This window comes from Gymnoscopelus braueri, assembly GCF_963280865.1.
Source record: "Gymnoscopelus braueri genome assembly, chromosome: 9".
NCBI lineage: Eukaryota > Metazoa > Chordata > Actinopteri > Myctophiformes > Myctophidae > Gymnoscopelus > Gymnoscopelus braueri.
The window spans coordinates 3,237,232-3,264,034 of NC_137610.1; the positions used below are offsets into that span (position 1 = coordinate 3,237,232).

The window sequence follows — 26,803 nt, forward strand, 5'->3', positions numbered from 1 at the left end:
CCCTTGGTACTACTGGTACACTGGCCTGACAGTGTGACATCTGTGGAAAGGTAAGAAATAAATGTTGGCATGATTGTGTTATGCTTTTATTTATATATTTTTGTACTTAAAGGGGTAGTTCACCCCCAAAATAACTTTTTTTCTATTGATTACTCACCCCATGGAGCCTTGAATTCATGGATATTTTTTAGTTTTTCTCGCATTCCTTCCTTTATTATTTGATTATAATAAATTTAGCCCCATTGATTCCGGTAGGAGACACAAATGCATTTGTGTCTCCTACCGGAATCAATGGGGACAAATTTATTATAATCAAATTATTGGCTTAGGAATGTGACAAAAACAAAAAAATATCTATGAATTCAAGGCTCCATGGGGTGAGTAATCAATAGAAAAAAAGTTATTTTGGGGGTGAACTACCCCTTTAATGCTACAGATAAAATATACCTAGTCCAGCCTGCCTGTTTGTACAGCAGTCTTCATAATGACTGAATGTGATTATATGACGGAATTACATGACAGTTTAGGCTTGGTATTTAGAAACATATTACTTTGACTTTAAAAGCTCTATTTTACTTATTATTACCTGGGAGAAATAACTGTAATTTGTTTCATTACTCAATGCATTATTTTGTATTAGGATTCTGTCATAGTGCCACACGTTGCTGTCCGGCAGGAACCAGCTAACTCCATTTTTCCGCTTTTGCATTTTTTCCATAAATCAGGGCCATTGAACACCCTTTACGTCTGTGTGTTGGTAAAAAAAATATTGAACCAATGAAAAGTATTAAAAAGTGCTTCTGACAAAACCAGCTAACTCCATTGGATCCTCAAACTTTCTGCTAAACCAGCTAACTCCAGCAAAGGGCGGTGGAGTTAGCTGGTTTTGCTGACTCCAGGCTCCACCCCCTTTTGACCTCCAACCTCATTGTGAGCTTGGAGGTCCATTTAGCTGTTCTTATCAATGATGAACAAAACCTCCTAACTCCATTTTTGTTTTGTTTTTGTCATTTCCTGAAAAATGACAAAAAAAACATTTTGGAGTTAGCTGGTTCCTGCCGGTCAGCAGAGATATGCTGTTTGTATCTTAAATTTAAAAAAGAGATGCGTTCCAGGTCTTAACACATTGAATGCCAAAAACGGTCCGGACCGTTTTTGAGGGTCCAAACGAGAAGTGCCGAAAACGGTCCGGACCGTTTTTGACCCAATTCTATTTTTATACATGTGGGCCACGTGGGGCGCTAAAACGAAACTTTGACATCACCCAAGCAGTTTCTGAGAAGAAGAGGCTGGATGTGGCTCCATGTCAAAAATCCTTCCGGTCGGCGTTTTCAATGTTATCTCCTTGATTAAAAGCTTAATATCTCCATTTCTTTTTAATGTGGTGGAAACGAGCCGTTTTCGATCGGCGATCACGCTGCAATGGAGGGTCGCGTTGGAAATATTATTGTTCCAGGCGTTAGTCGGGACCCTCCGCCGTCTCGCACGCACGCTTTGTTTACATGCACTTCCGCGTCAGGGCTTCTCACAGCACGAAATGTATAACGCAAGTGGATGGAAGAAATGCTGGCACTCAACGTATAATATTTTAATAAACCTCTGGCACCCAATGTGTTAATGGTTTAAAGTATGTAATAACAGGCCTCCATCGTTGTCTTTGGTTTCAGGATGAGGAATGTTATGCTTTGCATCAAAGATGTACACACCTTCTGTCTCTAGATACTTTCATACAAGTTATATGTGTGTAACAATTCACACGCTGTAGACCTCTTTTTTTGTTAAAGGGATAGTTCACACCCAAAATTACTTTTTCTATCGATTAGTCACCCCATGGAGACTTGAATTCATGGATATTTTTTTGGTTTTGTCGCATTCCTAAGCCAATAATTCAATGACCGGCAGCGGTCGGAGACTCAAATAATTTACTTTGCGTCTCCTACTGGAACCGTTACCTACCGGTCCGCTGGTCAAATTATTGGCTTAGAAATGCGACAAAAACAAAACAATAAAAACACACACACACACACACACACACACACACACACTCCATCCTAAAGCTGTTGGTTCTTGGTTTCAGGATGAAGCTTTTTTGCTCAGTCATTCTGGTGCTGCTGCTGTTGGGGCAGCAACCCCAGCCAGTGGAGGGTAAATTCTTCCGTAATTTATTCCGCCACGTGGGCAGGGCTGCTCTGCAGGGTAGGTAAAAATACTGCTCCTGAGTTGACTCTGTACTCGGACTTACACCAAAAAAGCAATCAGATGTGTGGGCTGCATGCATTTTTAGAGCATGTTTATTTTAAAGATCAATCAATTGATTGTGTTCCATAGTATACTTTAAGTTCCTATTTATTGGTATAACAACGAAAACAATTTTTTCAAGGTTTTCTTTTTTTATATGAATTATTTTAATATTAATGTTATATTATCATTAAAATATTAATGTTATATTATCATTAAAATATTAATGTTATATTATCATTAAAATATTAATGTTATATTATCATTAAAACATTAATGTTTTATTATCATTAAAACATTAATGTTAGGGGCACGGTGCAGTCTGTAGCGCTGTCGCCTCACAGCTAGAAGGTCCTGGGTTCGATTCCCGCCGGGGACGCTGTGGGCACTGTGGGCATGTTCTCTCCTCCGCGTCATCAGTGCCCATACCCTAGGTGGGGTTGGCGAAAGGACCAGAGTTTGCATGTTCTCCCCATGTCTCCTACTGTAGGTACCCTCACAAAAAACATGCAGTAATCCTGGTCTCTATACTGCCTCCCCCTGGTCAGCCAGGGCGCCTGATGGAGGGGAAGGGAACTGGTTGGAATAACTTGTTCCTTCCTACGTCCTACCGGGGAAACCCCCCCCTGTCAGGTGATAAGCAGCGGCCTACTCACTCCTCATACATCGAAGGAAGCATGAGCTCAGTTCGGGACTCTCCCCAGGCTGGCAGAGGGAGAGTAGTGCCCAGGATTACAGATTAGGCATTTGGCACTGGGTGAAAAAATGGGTTACAAAAGTCGTGGGATACATTTGTAAAATAAATGCTATTTCCTCACGGCCCGGCCGCAAGAGGGCCCCCAAATACGTTCTTTTGTTTGTATTATTATAATGCCCAAATATAATGTTCATCTCTTGTCTGCAGGCGTAGGAGAACACCTCAGTGACAGGTAAATCATTCTTATTTGCTGCTAAATGCCTCATCTGCACGAGAGACTACGTGCAAAAAGGAGCATATTTCTATATCTGCTGCTATTTCACTATTTTGCTACTTTTAGCCAGGAACCTTATACATTTGATATTATATTAGGATATATTACTGTCTCTCTCTATTCTTCAATTACACCTTTCTTGATCAGTTGTTCATAATAAAACACTAAACTATCAAATAACTTGTAAATAAATATCTCAATGCAGGTACGGCGGCGGTGGCTACAACGGACGGTATGCAAAAAAATAAGTGATACGTTTATTAACAAATGGTTAAAATTTTAGGATAAAGCAATACATGAAGTTTACGACTCATACAGGCAGGGAAACATGCTGCCCACTGTAACTGAGGTCAAACAAAGGCAAATTTGCAAAAACAAAGGTGCTCTTCTGTGGCCGCTCCTGCCATAGACATAGAAACCTAGCCGCCATATTCGGAAAGGCGCGCTGCCACTCAAAGTAACTTCTGGCCAACCACAACGCATCTTTTCCAGGACTTGTCAGAATCTAGTTAGTGTGGTTGCCCTAACAGGGCAACCAGACTATAGTAATCCTCACACTTTATTAGTGTGGTTGCCCTAACAGGGCAACCAGACTATAGTAATCCTCACACTTTATTAGTGTGGTTGCCCTAACAGGGCAACCAGACTATTGTTCTAGGGATGCTATTTTCTTTCTAGATAAACAATACTTTGAACCGCATCTCCTCCCACAGTTTATTTTTCCCAATTTAGTGCCATATGTCAAAATGACCGGTTTCACCGGGAATCGTGTGCTTGTATTTTGCTAAGAGATTGGTTGCATAGTTTTATTGATATTGATTTATTAGTGCATTAAATTTCCCCATCCACTTTAATGGAAAAGTGAAAAAACTCAAATTCAAGTATTTTTTTCTCAGAAACCGTAAGAGCTAGAGTTACCAGATTTGGAGGGGAGGTTTATAATTAACTCCAAAATTATTAAAGAAAGAATTACACCAGTCGGCCTCATGGTGGCGCTATAACAGCCCCCTTTACGTTTTTGCCTATAACTCTTGAACCATAGGTCGTAAAAAAATCAAAAAACCTTTTCCCCTGGATTCCTTGGGTCATGACGCATCTCCCCATATAGGCCACGCCCATTTGCGTCTGGATAGATTTTCCGCCATTTTGAATTTTCTTCAAAACACACTTTTTGCTCCTTTTCCTACATATTTTGTCCAAATCTCACACAAATCGGTACAGGTCATCTATGGACCCATGCAATAAACATATCCAAACGACATTTTGATAGTCTTTACCGTTCGTCCGTAATTGGCTTCCAAAGTTAGTGGGAGGGGCCCGTTTTACCAAAAATGCCAAAAATCACGAACAAAACGTCCAATCGATCCCAAATTTGAATCACATGTCGAGGGTGGTTTACTCAACGAATCCCCACAAGCATTTCCACTTTGACCCATAGGGGGCGCCACAACTGTGCAAAACGTAACCGTTTGATGCAAAAACATGATTTTTGGGGGGATCACTCCTCTCAAATTGAAAAGCAGGTGATCTCAGGAGTGATATGACGATGTCATTGGCCCGCTACCTTTGTGGGAGGGGCTTATTTATTTTAGTGGGAGGGGCCTATTTCTTCAAATCAAAACGCCATGTATCACGAACGCAGGATCCAATCAGCACCAAATTCTAATGGCACGTCACGCGGCCTCCGACGGTATTCCTCCAAGCGTATCCCTCAAGTCCGGGCGGCGGCGACCTGCGACCGGCGTCGGCGCAACCACACTTTGCAATTGCCCTGAATTGCGACGCGTCTAGTTAGTGTGGTTGCCCGAATGGGCAACCAGACTATTGTTATAGATAAAGTTTCGATGTAGATAAACAATACTTTAGACCGCATCTCCTCCCACAGTTTATTTTTCCCAATTTAGTGCCATATGTCAAAATGACCGGCCTCAACGGGAATCGTGTGCTATCATTTTGCTAAGAGATTGGTTACATAGTTTAATTTATATTTATTTATTAGTGCATTAAATTTCCCCATCCACTTTAATGGGAAAATGACAAAACTCCCATTCAAGTATTTTTTTCTCAGAAACCGTAAGGGCTAGGGTTACAACACTTGGAGGGGAGGTTCATAGTTTATTGCAAAATTATTTAAAAAAATAGTTACACAAGTTGGCCTCATGGTGGCGCTATAACAGTCCACTTTACGTTTTGGCCTATAACTCTTGAACCGTAGGTTGTAGAATCAAAATCGTTTTCCCCCTAGATTCCTTGGGTCAATACGCAACTCCCCATATAGGCCACGCCCATTTCCGTATAGATAGATTTTTTGATATTGATTTATTAGTGCATTAAATTTCCCCATCCACTTTAATGGGAATTGCAAAAACTCCCATTCAAGTATTTTTTTCTCGGAAACCGTAAGGGCTACAGTTACAAGACTTGGAGGGGAGGTTAATAGTTTATTGCAAAATTATTAATAAAAGAATCACACCAGTCGGCCACATGGTGGCACTATAACAGCCCACTTTACCTTTTGGCCTATAACTCTTGAAGTGTAGGTCGTAGAATAAAAAAATATTTTCCCCTGGATTCCTTGGGTCATGACGCAACTCCCCATATAGGCCACGCCCATTTGCGTCTGGATAGACTTTCCACCATTTTGAATATTCTTCAAAACACACTTTTTGCTCCTTTTCCTACAAATTTTGTCCAAATCTCACACAAATCGGTACAGGTCATCTATGGACCCATGCGATAAATATATCCAAACGACATTTTGATAGTCCTCACCGTTTGTCCGTAATTGGCTTCCAAAGTTAGTGGGAGGGGCCCGTTTTACCAAAAATGACAAAAATCACGAACGAAGCGTCCGGTCAATCCCAAATTTGAATCACATGTCAAGGGTGGTTTACTCAACAAATCTCCAAAAGCATTTCCACTTTGATCTATAGGGGGCACCACAAATGCTCAAAATGTAACCGTTTGATGCAAAAACCTTATTTTGGGGGGATCAATCCTCTCAAAATGAAACGCAAGTGATCTCAGGAGTGACGTGACAATGTAATTGGCGCAGCCTCCGAGGGTATTCCTCCCGCCGTATTACTCGAGTCCCGGCGGCGGCGACCCGCGACCGGCGTCGGCGCAACCACACTTTGCAATTGCCCTGAATTGCGACGCGTCTAGTTAGTGTGGTTGCCCTAACAGGGCAACCAGACTATAGTACTCTATACTCTTTATTCTTTCTAGATAAACAATACTTTGGACCGCATCTCCTCCCACAGTTTTTATTCCCCAATGTTGTGCCATATCTCAAAATGACCGTCTTGACCTGGAATCGTGCGCTTGTATTTTGCTAAGAGATTGGTTAAATAGTTTAATTGATATTGATTTATTAGTGCATTAAATTTCCCCATCCGCTTTAATGTAAAAGTGAAAAAACTCAAATTCAAGTATTTTTTTCTCAGAAACCGTAAGAGCTAGAGTTACCACATTTGGAGGGGAGGTTCATAATTTAGTCCAAAATTATTGAAAAAATAATTACACTAATCGGCCACATGGTGGCGCTATAACAGCCCCCTTTACGTTTTGGCCTATAACTCTTGAACCGTAAGTCGTAAAATCAAAATTTCTTTTCCCCTGGATTCCTTGGGTCACGACGCATCTCCCTATATAGGCCACGCCCATTTGCGTCAGGATAGATTTTCCGCCATTTTGAATTTTCTTCAAAACACACTTTTTGCTCCTTTTCCTACAAATTTTGTCCAAATCTCACACAAATCGGTACAGGTCATCTATGGACCCATGCGATAAACATATCCAAACGGCATTTTGATAGTCCTTACCGTTCGTCCGTAATTGGCTTCCAAAGTTAGTGGGAGGGGCCCGTTTTACAAAAAAAATCCAAAATCACGAACAAAACGTCCAATCGATCCCAAATTTGAATCACATGTCGAGGGTGGTTTACTCAACAAATCCACAGAAGCATTTCCACTTTGATCCATAGGGGGCGCCACAAATGCGCAAAATGTCACCGTATGATGCAAAAACATGATTTTTACACAGACGGAGGGGGCGAAGGACATACGGATGGACGGACAGACAGGGTGCAAAACATAGTCTCGGTCATGCCTTTTGGCCTGGCCCAGACAACAACAAAGCATCATGCTGTGTAAAGAAAAAAAAATCCTAATTCAGGTGCCCACTCGTCCAGGTGCCCAGTTGTCCACGTGCCCACGTGTCGCTAGTGCCCTCCTGTCCCTAGTGCCAAGATGGTTTTGGTGCCCAGTTATCCCTAGTGCCTGATGCGTTGTAAGCTTGTAGATCTGCTATTTTCTAATGATACATTTTGAATACATTTTATGCATTTGAAAACTTAAAATAATTACTACTTTTACTTCTGGTACTTAAAGTATATTTTGATGCCGATACTTTTGTACTTTTACTCAAGTAAATTTTCATTACCAGACACAGTGTTTCTACAATTGCAGTATTGATATAATTGATTAATTGATATTCATTGTAAAATAAATATTATTATATATAAATTAGGAATGTATATTATGTACATTACATGTACATTACATTATATTATTATAATGTACTGCCTTCTCTGTTTTTTTTCTTATTATTATTATCATTATTATCATTATTATTATTATTATTGCTGTTATATATTTTGCTAACTTCTTCTTTTTAATTTTTAAATTAGTCAAATTACGTTTGCATTGAAATCAACCAATGACGTTTGCATTGAAAACAACCAACAGCTGCATATCCGGTTTGGAAGGGATACGGAAATGGTTTACCTAAGTGTGTGTGTGTGTGTGTGTGTGTGTGTGTGTGTGTGTGTGTGTGTGTGTGTGTGTGTGTGTGTGTGTGTGTGTGCGCACGCATGCGTGTTCTTGCGTGTGCGCATGCGCGCGCGTGTCTGAGTGTGTGTGTGTGTGTGTGTGTGTGTGCGTGTGTGTGTGTGTGTGTGTGTGTGTGTGTGTGTGTGTGTGTGTGTGTGTGTGTCTGTGTCCTCGGTGTTGGAAACACTGGTGACGCGAGGTTCGTGGGGGGGAGGGGGGAGGGGGTGCGAGAGGGCTTGCCCGGTCTTGTTCTGATCCTTGCCTGAGCAGACCAATCACAGCTCTTGCTGATTTTGTCCCTCCCCTTAGACCTACAGCGCTAACATGCCGCCCTCTCACAAATCAAAATTCTGCGTGAGCCTCGGTCGTTTACTATTGTAAACTGTTCTACTTGATTTAGCTTCATATTATATCATCGATCTACTTTGTTTTCTTCGGAAGACTTTCATTTCGTCGTCTTTTGTCTGAGGTGAGTAATATTACTTTATATATACACTTTCGTTTCGTTTTTTTTTGTATCAGAGTTATCTCTGATAGCCTTGGATCACACGACGGTCATGGATGAACTTCAACCTGGTGTTTGCACTTTCTCCCTTTTTGGACCCTACATCTACTTCAACGTTCAGATTTCAAACAAAGTTTTTACCCCATGGCCATGGATGTTATAATTATGTATGGGCCCTCAGAAGTAGCCGTATCTTCCGTATTGTTCAATAAAAAAACATTTTAATCCGATCGCTGGCCATTTTCTCATAGTTGGCATACTCTATCAGAGTGCAGTACACCTACCAACCGATGGGGCCGCGTAGTTGAAAGCATGCGGACATGCTGAGAAAATGGCCACCGATCGGATAAAAATGCTTTTTATTGAACAATACTGAAGATACGGTTACTTCTGAGGGCCCGAACAGAATTGGCACATCCGTGGCCATGAGTTAAGAACTTAATATTTGAAATGTGAACGTTTATGTACATGTACAACCTGTGCAATGTGCATGTACAACCGTAACCTGTGCAATCGCCAGGTTACGTTTGTTTCAGGCCCCAGGACTCTGGGTGACTTTGTTTTCATACAATCATGTCACAATTTTGACCTGTCCATAACAATTCATTATATCACGCAGAATGCTTTTAATCAACATTGCATTCGTATATATTTTGTCTGTTAACATTGAGCTTGTAGATCTGCTAAAACTAACTTTAAGCAGCGACCGTCGCTCTGAAACTGGGTTAAAAACAACAAGGATTCGTAAGCTAGGCTAACTGATGCTAACGGCTATAAACGTGTGCTTACTACTTCCGCATGGCAGTGACATCACCCACAGCTCCTTGGAGCTTTGTTTGTGTCTGTCTCGACACAGACAGTTGGCAGGATAGATAGACAAATTGTATGTGTACTTCTATCCACTACATTTCAGAGGCAAATATTGAACTTTTGATCCACTACAATTATTTGAAAACTTTAGTTACTCTGTAGATTTTGATTATTATTTAAAAAAACATTGGCTACATTAACAACTTAAGCCCTACTTAAACTTTTGGCTAAACTTTGGCGAAAATGGCAGATCTACAAGCTCACAATGCTATGCGTTGTGAGCTTGTAGATCTGCTATTTAACAATTAGCTCTAAAATTGGCAGCCATCTGTAGCCATGTGATAACAAGGCATTATAATAGCAGATCTACAAGCTCACTGTAAACGTTTAGGCTTATTTTAAATAGCCAATCTACAAGCTCACTTGTCAGCTTGTATACCACTTGTGAGCTTGTAGATCTGCTATTGTTTATTGATATGCATGTACTTTCATAACTTTGTGTCTAACATATTGTATCCCCTTTTTTTTTTTTACAGCTCTGGCTGTTTGGACCCAGGTGACAGGCACACCATCCCAGACCTACTGCAAGGTGTGTAACATGCTGATCCTATTTTAGATAATATATAATAATAGATAATATATAAGAAATACTAGGTTATGGGGGTCTGTGGTCTAATGCATAGGCTAAAACATTGAAGCTCTTTGACATTACAATAGTTTGAGAACCACTGTTCCATGTGACAAGTATGTATCTTGCTTCAAGTTTCTATGGAGTTGTCAGCTGACTGAAAGGTGATAATAGGGGTGATTAGAGGTGTGGTTAGGGGTTGAATAAATTACCAATTTTCTGAGCTTGTAGATCTGCTATTGTCCCTATATTGACATGCTCACTCCCTTGTGTCTGTCTATCTGTGTACATTTGCCGTGTGAGTACTGTACAGTGTTGCATTGCTGATTTGGTATGTTGGCAAATGGCATAGATAGACAAATATTGTACTTGTAATCCACTACAATTATTTGAAAACTTTAGTTACTTTGTAGATTTGGATTATTGTTTAAAAAACATAGGCTACATTAACCACTTCAGCCCTATTTAAACTTTGGCAGAAAATGGCAGATCTACAAGCTCACAATGCAACATGTTGTGAGCTTGTAGATCTGCTATTTTCCAATTATCTCCTGAATTGGCAGACATCTGTAGCCATGTGATAACAAGGCATTATACATATTTGAAAATAGCATATCTACAAGCTCACTGTGAGTTTAATGTTTGGAAAATAGCAGATCTACAAGCTCACAATGCAACATGTTGTGAGCTTGTAGATCTGCTATTTTCCAATTATCTCCTGAATTGGCAGACATCTGTAGCCATGTGATAACAAGGCATTATACATATTTGAAAATAGCATATCTACAAGCTCACTGTGAGTTTAATGTTTGGAAAATAGCAGATCTACAAGCTCACAATGCAACATGTTGTGAGCTTGTAGATCTGCTATTTAACAATTATCTCTAAAATTTGCAGCCATCTGTAGCCATGTGATAACAAGGCAGTATAGATATTTGAAAATAGCAGATCTACAAGCTCACTGTAAACTTGTAGCCTTATTTTAAATAGCCGATGTACAAGCTCACTTGTCAACTTGTAGATCTGTTATTTTTACTCTTATTGTGTGCCACTCTTGTATGATGAAGTCAGTTTGCATAGAAAAATACTGTACTTGTACTAATATCCACTACAGCTCAGAGGCAAATATTGTACTTTTAATCAACTACAATTGTTAGAAAACTTTAGTTACTTTGTAGATTTTGGTTATTGTTTAAAAAACATAGGCTACATTAACCACTTCAGCCCCATTTACACTTTGACTATTTGAAAATGGCAGATCTACAAGCTCACAATGCTATACATTGTGAGCTTGTAGATCTGCTATTTAACAATTATCTCTAAAATTGGCAGACTCTGTAGCCATGTGATAACAAGGCATTATACATATTTGAAAATAGGAGATCTACAAGCTCACTGTAAACGTGTAGCCTTTTTTAAATAGCTTATCTACAAGCTCACTTGTAGATCACTTGTGAGCTTGTAGATCTGCTATTGTCTATTGATATGCATGTACTTTCATAAGTCTGTGTCTAAAATATTGTATTTTTTTTTTAGAGCTCTGGCTGTGGACCCAGGTGACAGACAGACCATCCCAGACCTACTGCAAGGTGTGTAACATCCTGATCCTATTTTAGATGTAACTATATAATGTTGGCTTATTGACATTGACTTGGGGTCAAATAGTAGGTTATGGGGGTCTGTGGTCTAGTGCATAGGCTAAAAATGGAAGCTCTTTGACATTACAATAGTTTGAGAACCACTGGTATCCAGGTGACAAGTGTGTGTTGCTTCTAGTTTCTATAGAGTTGTCAGCTGACTGAAAGGTGATTAGAGGTGTTGTTAGGGGTTGAATAAATTGTGTGTGTGTGTGGTCACACATGGTCACACCACTTAACCTTTATTTAAAATAGCAGATCTACAAACTGATTTTTTGAGCTTGTAGATCTGCTATTGTCCCTATATTGACATGCTCATGCCTTGTGCTCAGACTGTGTCTGTCTAATCTATCTGTGTACATTTGCGGTGTGAGTTTGTAATGTTTGGAAAATAGCAGATCTACAAGCTCACTGTAAGCTTGTTGCTTCATTTTAAATGGCCGATCTACATAGCTCATTGTAGATCACTTATGAGCTTGTAGATCTGCTATTGTCTATTGATATGCATGTACAGGTGACAAGTATGTGTTGCTTCAAGTTTCTATAGAGTTGTCAGCTGACTGAAAGGTGATAATAGGGGGGTGATTAGAGGTGTGGTTAGGGGTTGAATAAATGACCCATTGTCGATGCCCTTTAACAGGCCCTGTGTCTCATCTGTGTCTGTCTTATCCATATGTGGCCAATTTTTCAGCACACTGACTTGTCTGGTTCAATTTTCAAGATCTATCTTGTGTGTGTGTGTGTGTGTGTGTTCACACATGGTCACACCACTTAACCTTTATTTAAAATAGCAGATTTACAAGCTGATTTTCTGAGCTTGTAGATCTGCTATTGTCCCTATATTGACATGCTCATGCCTTGTGCTCAGACTATGTCTGTCTAATCTATCTGTGTACATTTGCGGTGTGAGTACTGTACAGTGTTGCATTGCTGATTTGGTATGTTGGCAGTGATAGACAAATATTGTACTTGTAATCCACTACAATTTTTTATCAATCATGAGTTACTTTGTAGATTGTTGTTTAAAAAACATAGGCTACACTAACCACTTCAGCCCTATTTAAACTTTGGCTATTTGAAAATGGCAGATCTACAAGTTTTTAACTGTAGAGAGTGTATAAATGTAACCATTGGATACAATATAAATGTCCATTTGGTTACATGTGAACACACTCAGAGTTACTAGGTTATGGGGGTCAGTGGTCTAATGCATATCATTTTAGGGGTCCTTCACATGGAAAAGTGGAGCACCAAGGCACGTTGGAAGCTTGTAGATCTGCTATTTTTACTCTTATTGTGTGACACTCTTGAATGTTGAAGTAGGGCAGTGGTTCTCAAGCTTGTTAATTTCAAGGACTTTATAATGTTGATGTACAGGCCGTAAATGGATAAAGTGCAAACACCAGGTTGAAGTCATGTTTCAGCAGCCCTATTTAAACTTAGCCTATTCGATCTAATGTTGGCTTATTGACATTGACATGGCATGAAATACTAGGTTATGGGGGTCTGTGGCTAAAAAATGGAAGCTCTTTGACATTACCATAGTTTGAGAACCACTGGTATCCAGGTGACAAGTATGTGTTGCTTCAAGTTTCTATAGTTGTCAGCTGACTGAAAGGTGATAATAGGGGGGTGATAAGAGGTGTGGCTAGGGGTTGAATAAATTACCCATAGTTGATGTCCATTAACAGGCCCTGATTGTGTCTCATTAATGTCTGTCTTATCCATATGTGGCCAATGTTTCAGCACAATATGACTTGTCTGTTTCAAATTTCAAGATCTATATTGGCACTGTTTCTTTGCTATTGTCCAGTTTATAGAAAGCTATATGCTGATAGCCATCATTGCTTTGTGTTTGTTTAGTAACAGGGAACACCCCGTCTCTGCAGGTCCTTTTTAAACAGAAAATAAAGGGTTGGTTGGCAATTTCATCCAATCATAATCAATAACTTGATTGTATAGGCTGTGTCCTGTATGAGTTCTCCCTCCTGATTGGATGAAATTGGTCTCTCAAAATCACAATTTTCGTTTTAAAGGCAGTTACTCTGTCATCCAGAAGGAGTATACTAGCAGTAGCACCCCTACTTAAGTAAGACTGTTTGCATTCTGGTACAGTGGTGTAGTTAATTGGTATGGTTGCTGTGTTTTCACGTCGTGGATGCAATATATCATTTAGTATATTCATTTCCATTTGAAAGTATGCTTTAATAAGTACCTGACAAACAAACATGCCCACTTGTGTGTGCCTAAGTGTCTTTGGGTCAATCCAGGGCCAGTGTTTAAGGAGGCATTGCCAATATCGATAGCTTGATTTACATTTATATTGTGATAAGTGATAGGCCTGCCTGAATTTTGTATTAACCCTTTAAGACCGGGATTGCTCTCGTTTTAGATTGATTTGGCCATTCAAAAATAGCAGATATACAAGCTCATAGTGCAGCACCAAGTGAGCTTGTAGATCTATTTTTGAAAAATCTTGAAAGTTTGCAAACATTTTTAACTCTGATCGTGCTTCTGGGGGTCCCTGGAACAACATATTTTGACAAAGTTCTATGGCAAAATACATATCATTTTGGGGGTCCTTTGCAAACATTTTTAACTCCCATATGTGCTTCTGGGGGTCCCTGGTACAACATATTTTGACATAAAGTTCTGCGGCCAAATGCATATCATTTTGGAGGTCCTTGACATGTAAAAGTGGAGCACCAACACACGTTGGCAGCTTGTAGATCTGCTATTTTTACTCTTATTGTATGCCAATCTTGTATGATGAAGTAGGGCAGTGGTTCTCAAACTTGTTAATTTCAAGGACTTTTATGTAGATGTACAATGGATAAAGTGCAAACACACAGTTGAAGTCATGTTTCATAGCTAGCTCTGTAAGCTACATCATTGTTTTTCATAACATCGTGTCACAATCCACCTATTTGTAACAATTCATTATATAACACAAAATGCAACCTTGCATTTGTTATATATATTCTGTGAAAAATTGTGATTAATAAACACAAACCACTAGCCACTAACAGGAGAAAGTAGGGCTGAGATGAGGTGGGTGTGTGGGTGACATATGGTCACACCACTTATTTAAAATAGCAGATCTACAAGCTGATTTTCTGAGCTTGTACATCTGCTATTATCCCTATATTGACATGCTCACGCCCTTGTGCTCAGACTGTGTCTGTCTATCTGTGTACATTTGCGGTGTGAGTACTGTACAGTGTTGCATTGCTGATTTGGTATGTCGGCAGTTGGCATAGATGGACAAATATTGTACTTGTAATCCACTACAATTATTTTAAAACTTTGCTACTTCTAGATTTTGATTATTGTTTAAAAAACATAGGCTTCATTAACCACTTCAGCCATATTTAAACTTTGGCTATTTGAAAATTGCAGATCTACAAGCTCACAATGCGATTACATCTGCTATTTTCCAATTATCTCACAAATTGGCAGACATCTGTAGCCATGTCATAACAAGGCATTATACATATTTGAAAATAGCAGATCTACAAGCTCACTGTAAACTTTTAGCCTTATTTTAGATAGCCGATCTACAAGCTCACTTGTCAGATTGTAGATCACTTGTGAGCTTGTAGATCTACCAATGTCACTATATGCATTTACTTTTATCAATTTGTCTAAAATACAGTGTTTTTGATTGGAATTTTCAGCTGTGGCGTGGCTGTACACCGGACCTGATATCTTGGCCAACACAGCTGTGCACTGAGGGGACCATCCCAGACTGCACTACTGCAAGGTTTGTTTAACATAACATGACACATGTGCAACTGCAAATCAAAGCCTTTTAGATAACTATCTAATGTTGGCATATGGATATTGTCTTGGGGTCAATCCATTCTGTTTTTAAGGAATCATTGCCAATATATTTACTCTATGTAGCTTAAAGGAGTAGTTCATCCCCAAAATAACTTTTTTTCTATGGATTACTCACCCCATGGAGCCTTGAATTCATGGATATTTTTTTGTTGTAGTCGCATTCCTTCCTTTATTATTTGATTATAATAAATTTGTCCCCATTGATTCCGGTAGGAGACACAAATGCATTTGTGTCTCCTACCGGAATCAATGGGGACAAATTTATTATAATCAAATTATTGGCTTAGGAATGTGACAAAAACTAAAAAAATATCTATGAATTCAAGGCTCCATGGGGTGAGTAATCAATAGAAAAAAATTTGGGGATGAACTACTCCTTTAACTCTTTGACTGCCATATCAATAGTGTGCCAGTGCTGCCAGCAAAAACAGTGATTTTACTGTACCTTTTGAAAAATCAAGGAATAATCTCTGACTGCCGTCCTCACAGAGATCGGCGCATTACATGCATGGGGTTATCAAGATTCCCAGAGGGGTCCCCAAATTATTTTGTTGGTCCCCATATTATTAGCTTACTTGAACACATTTTCTTTATTTTTTAAATGTCAACTCCTATTATTTTAGCTTATTTTGCACACTTTAGTGTCTCCGCCAGGCCGGAAGGCATGGCTGAGACTGTTTTGCACCCTGTCCGTCCGTGTGTGTGTGTCATTCTGTCTGTGGACGGTCAATCTCTGGTACCGTTGGCTTGAACGGTACCACAGTTTCACTGTGTGTGCACAGTGAAACTGTACACATACTCTCTCTGGATGCCTGAGCAGAATTCTGTCCCAAATTAGTCACATGGGCCTCTAATTGTCCCACCAGGAGGCCGATTTTTGCAAAACACACTTTTGACCGTGCTCCTACACGTGTTGTCCAAACATGACGCTAATCCGTACACAGTCACTATTGTCATTAAACAAACTGGTATTTCAGATTTGTCATATTCCATCCTGATTGGCTAAGATTGACGTCCAAAGTTTGCAGGAGTGCTCCGTTTTGAACTAAATGCCTCAAATCATGAACACGGCGTGCAATTTCTGTGACATTTTGCAAGCACATACCCAGGCAGAGGAAGAAATGCCACTTGAAAAATGTCACGTCAACCTCATGGTGGCGCTAAAGCAGGTCGATTCATGTTTTACCTATAACTGCACCGATCTGTGTAAAAATTTGTATGCACACTCCCTAGTGGCCAAGAAAAAGCCTTTGCCCTGCATTTTTCACATCTGCCTTTTATAGCGCCATCAGGTGGCTGACTTGTGTAAAACGTATTTTTGATATTACTCATTCAGATTTTATCCAAATTGCACGCAAATAGTCATGTGATCAAGACGGACCTGTTGGACCTTTCATATTCCATCTTGATTAGCTAAGATTGACATCTAAAGTGTGCAGGAGCGGCCTATTTTTAACAGAATACCGCAAATCATTATAGCACCGTCTGATTGCGGTGAAACTTTGCACGCACATTCGCACTACTTTGAGATACAAGTGCCACCCTCTTAACATTGCCCTATTATAGCTCCATCAGGAGGCCGATTTTTGCAAAATTGTTTTTAAATTAGCCCCACAAATGTTGTCCAAACATCACGCAAATCGGTACACATTATCTTCATAGTCAAGTGATCAAAAATAAATCTGTCCAGTTTTTCATATTCATCCTGATTGACGAATTCCAAACATTGCTGGCCCACAATAACCTGCTCCCTGGTGGGACCTGTGCTCCCGAGGAGCACTTTCTCTAGTTACATTCTGTTTCCACACATTTTAAAAAGGTCATGACTATATAGGATCCAATTTAGTCAAAGCTGTCAGCCATTCTTAATCTAAAAATTCAAATGGAATAAAACAAAATGGTTACACCATTACTCTACAGATAAATGGTAACATTAGTGTTTGCAACAGTAAACTTATGAATTAATGCATTATTTTCCCACACTGCTATACCTAATATAAACTATGCAGATGATATGCGTACTTCAATTCTATGGTGTTCTCATCATATACATAATCTTTGGTATACATATTCTTATGTAATACTTTCTCTCTTTAGTTATACTTTTCCAAATGTTTTGGTCAATATTGTGTAAAATCCTGAATAGTTAAAGTTCAACAAAGGCTATCAGCTTTGTCTGTTATAGCCATAATGGCATGAATGGTAGATGGATATAAATAACCTTACATAAATAACCACCATACATACACATGCAGCTGTTAGATTGCTAACACACCAATAATGCACATTATGGAAAGATGAAAGAACTCAACGCAGTCCGAGAAATGACTTCATATATACCGATACTTGATCATAGACAAAGATTTTCATCAAAAATGTGCCCTTTAAACAGCCATAACTCCAGTTCCGAACATGCTTAACGCTCCAAACTTGGTATGTGCAATAGCAGTGTATAACACTTCAAATGGCCATGCTTCAGTGACCCATGTTCATAGCAGTGCAACATAGGACTAGGTTTGAAGGCTGTGCAGCGGCCTGAAAATCTACTGTCATAAAATGTAATTATATTGTAAAACTATAGCGCTAGTCTGAAAATGTTCTCTTTTTTTCTCTAGTGTTCATCAGATCGGAACAGCTCCTCTGGTGACTTTTTAACGGTAAGTAAGTTGATTCTATAGGCCTAGAGTGATTTGTGACTAATGCTACACTAGTATTGAAGGTTGTTTTTTGGTAGAGAGTGTACATTTTAATAAAAGTTCAGATCTAAAACTTGGTGACATCATGCCTTATCGTGGGAAGAAATCTATCGCTAAAAAGAAATTCTGGGATGCTAAATTGGCCCATACAGATTCACCAAACAGTTGCACAGAGGTCGATGAAGGGGCACAAAACACATTTAGTCCATGGCCAGCCATGGAGCCTGTGGTAGAAACAGCTCAGCAACATGCACAGTCTGATGTTGAAGAACAAGACAACATTGTCGAGGCCATGGACCTTTCCAACAATGACCAAGCATGCACCGTGCCACCCTCTGTCAAATCTGTGCAGGCATCCAAAAGCCAAAATCATCATAAGTTTTCCCAAATGTCAAAGAATCGGCAGTGTACATGCATGGGTCTGACATTTTTGGCACACCAACATGAAGGTCTTGACTTGAAGATGGATGATCTTGACAAGATACTGGACAAGGGAGACAGTCTGTATAAAAGAACAATAGAAACACTAAAAAGACAAAAGCAGTTTAAGTCATGCCACCTGACAATGGAGGAAGTACCTCTCAAGGTGGAAACGGAACACAATACGTACTCTCTAAAATCTACCGTGGACATGGGATATATGAGAGCTGAGGGAGAGCCCTACCGACGGCATTGGTGGCTGAAGCTTCAGGAAAGACTTAAGTGTCTGTCTGAGGATGTCAAATATGCACTCCTAACAGTATCACCACACACCATTGCAGTTTTTAGAGACAGGTCTGGAAGATATGGACTGTTTGACTCTCATCAGAGAAGTGCTGATGGCCTACCTTTGCCTGGAGGAAAAGCTGTAATGATGACCTTCACTCAGTTGGATGATCTGTTCGCTAAGATTGACCAGCTAATTGACTTCTCACACTCATCAAACAAGATTGACAAAATGCAGTTTGACTTCATGCCAGTGACATTTGAACAGACAAATGCTAGGTCACCCCATCTGTCAACAACACAAGTTCATGCTGACAACCTGCATCAAAAACTGCCTGTCGATCTAACTAGCCAGGATGAAACAAACACTGTACCCCCAGTCACGAAGCATTCTCTGCACACAGACAATGCACCATCATCACAAGTGATGTCACCCACTACAAGTGAAAACATCAACAAAATGAGTAAAGCACGGAAAAAGAAAATAACGAAGAGACAAAGAAAGGATAAACTACAATCTGATACCAAGGAAAAACCTAGGACTCCAAGGAAGGAATATATGAACAAATACATTGCCATGAGATGTATAACAAATGAAAAATTCAAGAAACAGCAAAACAAATTCAAGAAGGCATATTTCAACAGGAGATTCAGTGAAGATGAAGAGTTCAGAGGGCAGCATCAGGTCAAGCAGAAGGCATATGGCAAAAGGAGGTACAATCAAGATGAGGTGTTTAGAGGGAAAAAGAGGGCTTATGTAAACAAGAGGTTCAGAGAAGATGAGGAGTTCAGGGAAAAGTTAAGGGAATGCATGAAGTCCTACATGGCCCGCAGATGCAAAACGGACCCATTCTTCAACATGCGCCGTGACATCCGACGTTCAATGAGAATAAGAAATTATTACAAGGACTTATGTGATGTCCTGCGCAAACGGGGCATTGCTGTAAAAGCGAGTAAAGATTTAGATACTGCGAGGATAGATTTAGCTCCCGCAACCCAACAGAATGAGCTACTACAAGGCGCTATAGCGAGTTTCCAGAAAGTCATAAAACATGGACCAACTTTTGTGTGCACAACGTGCCATCGGACTCTTTTCTCTGATCAAGTGTATGTTTGTCATCGGTCAAATTACAAGATCAAACCCGCCGTGGTTGCTGCCTGCTTAACAGGCAAATACCTTCATTCGTGTGATGATCAATGTGGAGGGCCGGAAGATTGCACTGTACCCGTAGAAAGGCGAAAAGAGTGGATTTGTCAATGCTGTCACAATAGTGTAGTAGCAGGAAGAATGCCACGCTTGGCTGTCGCAAACAACCTGGAACTTGCACCCATTCCTCCAGAGCTCCGCCAACTCAATGTGCTGGAAAGACAAATATCGGCAATAGACATACCATTTGCCAAGATTCTCACACTTCCTAAAGGCAAACAGAGTGCTATATATGGTGCTGTGGTGTGCGTGCCAGCAGACGTGGAAACCACAGTAAACACCCTACCCAGAAGGCTCGACTCATCCCGTTTGTACAGGGTGAAACTGAAGAGACGTCTGCGGTACAAAGGCCATCATTTGTTTCACACTGTCAATATGACCAATGTCTTACTGGGCTTGAGGAAACTCATCGAGACACACCCCGACTACAAAAACATCACAATCCGAGATGATGAGAGCATCAACGATGAAAATGTGGAGGGCCAGCTTGAAGACCTACCCACTGTTGAACTTGAAGACCTACCCACTGTTGAACAGACAGGCACAGACGAAGTCATGGACAGTTGTGACGACGCCGAAATGATGGAAGTAGCCGATGCGACTGAAACTCTCGACCCATCACGGACAGTGGATCAACATCCACCCACTGCCCAAGATGAGCAAGATGCGCTGAGACCTGGACATGGCCTGGACAGTTGCTTGGAACCGGATGACATTGGACAAGAGACAATGACATACGGAGATGGCATATTCTGCATCGCCCCAGCTGAAGGAAACAGGCCTGTCAGCTATAGCACAGCCCCTAACCTCGAAGCAAGGGCCTTCCCTACATTGTTTCCAACTGGAGAGAACACGTTGGATCGTAAGAGAAAGCTCAAACTGACACCAAGCAGGTACTTCAACGCAAGGCTTTTCAATGTTGATGATCGTTTTGCGAGAGACCAAAGCTATCTCTTTTTTGCCCAATTTGTTACAGAGACCCACTTGGCAAAAAATACCATCTCAATTCAATTGAGGAAGGGCAAACCCTTTACCAAGGATGGTCGCAGGATCTGCAACAAGATGTTGCAGGACAAGCATGAAGTTGAGAGACTGGTCAGAAACCGGGATGCAACAAGGTTCATGCAACCCCTGAGGGGGACGCCAGCCTACTGGCAGAAGACCATGTATGATTTATTTGCCATGGTCCGTCAGTTAGGCCCACCTACCTTCTTTTTGACCTTAAGTGCTGCAGAATTCAGATGGCCAGAGGTCATAACGGCAATAAAAGCACAGCAAGGCCAAATTGTGGATTTTGACAAGCTGGACTGGAATGAGAAGTGCGACATCCTCAGAAGCAACGCAGTGACTACCATGCGAATGTTTGACAAGCGAGTTCGTTCTGCGTATACAAAACTGCTGTTGTCTGATGCTCGCCCTATCGGTCACGTCATAGATTATTTCCATAGAATAGAGTATCAAGCCCGGGGTTCGCCGCATGTTCACGCCTTAATGTGGGTAGCCGACGCCCCCAAACTTGGAGAAGACTCGGACGAGAAGATATGCGAATTTGCGGACCGCTACATTTCGTGCCAGCTGCCTGATCCAAACGAAAATCCTGTGCTTCACCGAATTGTCCAAGAAGTTCAGATGCACAGCAAAAACCACACAAAGTCCTGTAAGAAAGGTAACAAGACATGCAGGTTTGGATTCCCCAAGGCACCAGTGGACACAACCTGGTTAACTAACCCAACGCCAGTTGATCCAACGGAGGAAGTCACGGATGAAAACGAAAGGGGCGCAACAGGAGGAAATGAAGGAGCAAACGAAAGTGCAAAGAGGAGTACCGAAGGCATAGGCAAACAACAGAGGGCAAGAGCACAAGCTGCTTTGGCCAAACTCAAACCTCTGTATGATCTACTTCTGGACTTGCCATCAGAACTGACCGACCTCTCAGAGTTGCTGGCAAAGTGCAATTTGACTCACGAAGAGTACGACAGCTATCTTGAAGACTTGAGGAATGTCCAGGTCCTCTTGATGAAGCGTGGAGTCAAGGACTGCTATGTGAACAACTACAACCCAGTTTTGCTGGAGGCCTGGAATGCCAACATGGATATCCAGTTTGTCCTGGACCACTTTGTTTGCATCTCATACATGCTGTCCTACATATCCAAGGCCGAACATGAGATGGGTGAGCTTCTGAAACAAGTAGTCGAAGGCATAGACCCCACAAAAGTGACCGAAAGGGGTGCAATGAACGAACTTGTTCACGCGTATGTGAAAAACAGACAGGTTAGCTCTCAGGAGGCAGTGGCCCGAACTTGCAGCTTGCAATTGAAGAAATGCTCCCGCGATGTTGTCTTCCTCCCGACGGATGACAATGCAATGAAAATGAGCCTCCCGCTCAGCTTGCTGCAGAAAAGACCAGCCGATTCGAACCAAGTGTGGATGTCAGGGCTTCTTGACAAATACAACGCCAGACCCAAAACACTGGTGTTTGACAACATGTGTCTAGCAGAATTTGCATCCGAGTACAGGATTGTGTACGGTAGCGAAGCAAAAAAGCCGGATAGCCTGAAGCTGTCTGACAACATGGGAACCATTAAGAAGCGCTCGACGGATGGCCGACCCGCGGTTATCAGATACGCGAAATTCTCGGAACAGAAGGACCCCGAGAAATACTTCGGCAACTTGCTGAAGGCTTACCTTCCGCATCGCTATCAGACCACACTGAAAACCGCAATCTTCCCCACCTACAAGGAGTTCTACGACTCTGCGTCTGTGAAAATACCTGGACAAAAATGGACATGCCGCGCAAATGCCATTGTTGATGAGAACAAAATGAGGTATGAAAAACACAGCAAATCGATGGAAGAAGCATTAGAGGAATTCATGAAGCATGGCCCTGCGGAAGATGCGTGGGCCAACATTGCCCCAGAAAATGAGCTCGAGCGGATGGAATGTCTTGCCGAACAAGATCAAGATCCACAGGCAGACGACGAACAAGACGACGTCCCAGAGTTCAGTTGTCAAGAGGTGGGTACAATTGTTGGTCACAGGGTATCGGCTCCGCAAATGAGCCTCGATTATCTGCGTTCAATGTGTCGAAACCTCAACCGGACTCAAGCCTCCATCTTTCACTCTGTACGTGAATGGTGCTTCAAGAGCGTACTCGACCAGAAACCCGAACCCTTCTTCTTCTTTGTCACTGGGGGTGCTGGAACTGGCAAATCACACCTGATCAAGTGCATCTACGGTGAGGCAACACGGATTCTCCGTCGACTCCCCAGACTGTTTGAGGAGACGGATGCATCCATGCCCACAGTGCTGCTGTCTGCGTTTACAGGAACTGCGGCATACAACATCGCGGGAAACACACTGCATTCCCTGTTGAAGTTGCCAAGAAAACTGAAACCACCCTACATAGGACTGGGAAACAAATTGGATGACGTGAGGGCAAAGCTGGGAAATGCGGAGATCATCGTCATAGATGAGGTGTCGATGATTTCAAAGGCTATGTTTATCTACATCCACTGGAGACTGCAAGAGATTAAAGGCAGTAAGAGGCCATTCGGCGGCATGTCGGTACTTGTAGTAGGCGACTTTTACCAGCTCCCTCCAACGTCAAGTGGGAAACCGCTCTGTGTGCTCGAGGAAGGCCAACCGGACCTTCTGCTCGAACACTTTCAGATGATCACGTTGACCGAGATCATGCGACAGAAAGATGATCTGCCCTACGCAGAGCTTCTGAATAGGTTGAGAGTCAAAGCGAAGAAGGATCCGCTGAGTGACACAGACAAAGCACTCCTTGCTCAGAGAGTGACTGTGCGTGACCGTTGTCCTAAGGATGTTGTGCACATCTTCGCAACCAACAAAGAGGTGTCCGAACACAACGCCAAATCTTTGTCTGCGCTCCACAGCCACATCGTCAACATACCCGCGGAAGACTACAAGCAAGTCCATAACCACAAGATTCGCCTTGCCAGTCCCTGTACAGGAGAGCAGAAAGATCTTCTTGACAACTTGCAGGTTGCAGAAGGCGCCCCAATCGTGATCATCAGGAACATAGATGTGGAGGATGGCCTTGTGAACGGGACATTTGGCAAGATGGCTAGTGTAGAGATGCACGTAAACGAGGACGGGAGTAGAGTAGCCAAGCTTTGGCTTGTAGTAGATAAGCCTGAAGCAGGACAGAAATACCGGAAAACTACACCTGGCAGTACACAAGTGTACGTCGAGAGATATGAGGAACACCTGAGCAATAACACGCTTCGTAGGCAATTTCCCATCAAGTTGGCATATGCTTGCACAGCTCACAAAGTCCAAGGCATGACTACACAATCTGCTGTGGTTTCCTTGAAACGGATCTTCCAACCAGGCATGGCCTACGTTGCCCTCAGTAGGACAACGTCATTGCAGGGATTGCACATCATTGACTTCGATGCGAAGAAAATCTATGCTGATCCTGCAATCACAGCTGCCCTGGAATCCATGAAGACCGCCTCACTGGACAGTGTTATGCCACTGTTGAAGTATCGAGAGACGACAGGCCAGGCGCAAACACTCGCGATTGTCCATCACAACACGCAAAGTTTACCGGCACACATTCAGGACATCAAAAAACATCACGAACTGACCCATGCAGATGTCCTGTGCTTGACCGAGACGCATCTCACCGGCTCCTTTGTGGCTGACAGTCTCCAATTGGATGGATACACCATGTTCAGCCGCAACAAGCACATCTCGTACACCAGCCGTCCTGAACGTGCAGAACAGAATGGCGGTGGCGTCGCTGTGTATGTGAAGGACCATTTACAGGCATGTGAAAAGCGTTACCTACACAATGTGACAAACCTCGAGTTTGTGGTCGTCAAGATAGAGTCCCCTGTCAAGCTTCTGATCGCTGCAGTGTACAGACCACCACGTTACGATGACCCGTTCATGGAAAATCTGAAGGCGCTTCTGGACTCCTTAGAAGTGATGGACCACCATCCCATCGTAGTCTGTGGTGATTTCAACGAAAATCTACTGGCCAGTGTAGGTACTCCGATAGCGATGCTGCTCGAGTCCAGAGGATACACACAACTGATCAAGGAGAAGACTACTGACAAAAACACGCTGTTGGATCACATTTACATCTCAAGACCAGAGCAATGTCTACAGTCTGGAGTACTACGTACGTACTACAGCTACCATGATCCTGTGTATTGCGTATTATCCTCCGATCAGGACTAGTGCATAGCCTGCAAGACAAGCTTGCAAACACTGGAACCATGTAGACCTTAGTTTCAAGGACATCGTGCTCTTTCCCACCAAACGCATTCTGACCTGCTCTTATAAATCACATCTGCCGCACTCAATAACAAAAGGATTGCGAACAATGGAACCTCTTGATCACCAACCCTGTCATTGGATATATCACTGGAACATGTGAATGAGCTGCCCAAATAGTGGTCACCAGAGATGATCGTTTGACGGTATGAACTATTCATAGCCAACGCTACATCATTCTCTGGTGCCACTCCAGCGCAAAGTCTCATCTGCCACACTAAATAACAAACGGATTGCGAACAATGGAACCTCTTGATCACCAACCCTGTCATTGGATATATCACTGGAACATGTGAATCAGCTGCCCAAGTAGTGACCGGGCCTCATCGTAGCCGCACCTATACTTTGGAATCTCCCATTACGCAGCAGCCAAATCTCACCTTTTTTCTCTTGTCGCTAGTATTATTCATATTGTAGCATTGTTTTGTCTTTTTTCATAACTACTGATTGTGAAGCATTTGTTTGAAAAGAACACTAACACTTGTTTCCCTGTTTTTCAGAAGCCGTCCAGCACTGATTATTTTTTTGCCTTTAACCTTTTTCTACATTTCAGGAATGTTCTTTGTGAATAATTGTCATATTTCTAATTGTCATTTATGTTGTGGCTCGTGAACCAGTAGTACCCAATTTCTATAAACACAATATTGGCCATCCCTGAATTTATTAACAAACTCACACATAAAATAATCAATTCTAAAAAATGCATAACAAACTATTTTGGATTGTATACTGCCTTTTCATGACCCACTACCTTATATTTACATGTGCATGTTGTAAATGTTTTAACTCACCATTTGTTTTTAGGGCTGTAAGACTGTAACACTTATTAGGACTAAATTATTTTTAAATAAATGTTGTCAAAAAATTGAATTTTATTCAAACAGCCAATATACAAGCATTAAAATAGGACTTAATTTCTTAATTAAACTAATAAATGTAATCCCAAAATAATTATGGAAAATGTTACACATTGATTCATTGATAAATACAAAATTAGATATCTACAAAATACACTTTGAGATAATTCACTTAATCAATATAGTTGCAGCCCTAAAAGTTTTACTTATTTTTCAGAATGTTACATTTATTAGTTTGTTTAATATATTTACCAGGAGCTTGCTTGATCGCCTTTTTTAACAAAGGGGTCGGTGCAAGAATTTTTTCCCCGTGCACTCCTAAATTGGCTGAAATAGGAGGCGGGTTTTTTGCTTCACCCTGGAAAATATTGAAATTACTTAAAGGTTAGAATATAATTTTGGACAATAACAGTAAAAGTAGTAATAATAATAACCATTATAGCATCAATAATATATCTGTCAATAATAAACTGTTTACAGGCATTGTAATAGTTATCATAAAATATAATTGTTTAATTGTCACTAATAACTCATATTAACCTATATATAGAATCATAAAATATG

The 26,803-nt window shown here is 41.3% G+C and overlaps 1 protein-coding gene across 1 annotated transcript; it reads left to right on the plus strand.

The window, feature by feature from the left end:
- Positions 1-26,803, plus strand: LOC308091818 (uncharacterized protein). The gene is made up of 9 exons (XM_080437548.1): positions 1-50; positions 2,078-2,196; positions 3,143-3,167; positions 3,415-3,441; positions 9,893-9,945; positions 11,521-11,573; positions 15,299-15,384; positions 18,080-18,121; positions 25,883-26,803. The coding sequence occupies exons 2-8, from the start codon at positions 2,079-2,081 to the stop codon at positions 18,117-18,119; spliced, it is 402 nt and encodes a 133-aa protein (XP_080293674.1). The 5' UTR covers positions 1-50; position 2,078; the 3' UTR covers positions 18,120-18,121; positions 25,883-26,803.

Bases quoted from the DNA above. Each gene is read 5' to 3' on its own strand.
- LOC308091818 (XM_080437548.1), top strand. From the start codon at position 2,079: ATGAAGCTTTTTTGCTCAGTCATTCTGGTGCTGCTGCTGTTGGGGCAG. The intron at 3,168-3,414 runs GTAAATCATTCT...ATCTCAATGCAG, and splicing joins GGAGAACACCTCAGTGACAG to GTACGGCGGCGGTGGCTACA. The intron at 9,946-11,520 runs GTGTGTAACATG...TTTTTTTTTTAG, and splicing joins CATCCCAGACCTACTGCAAG to AGCTCTGGCTGTGGACCCAG.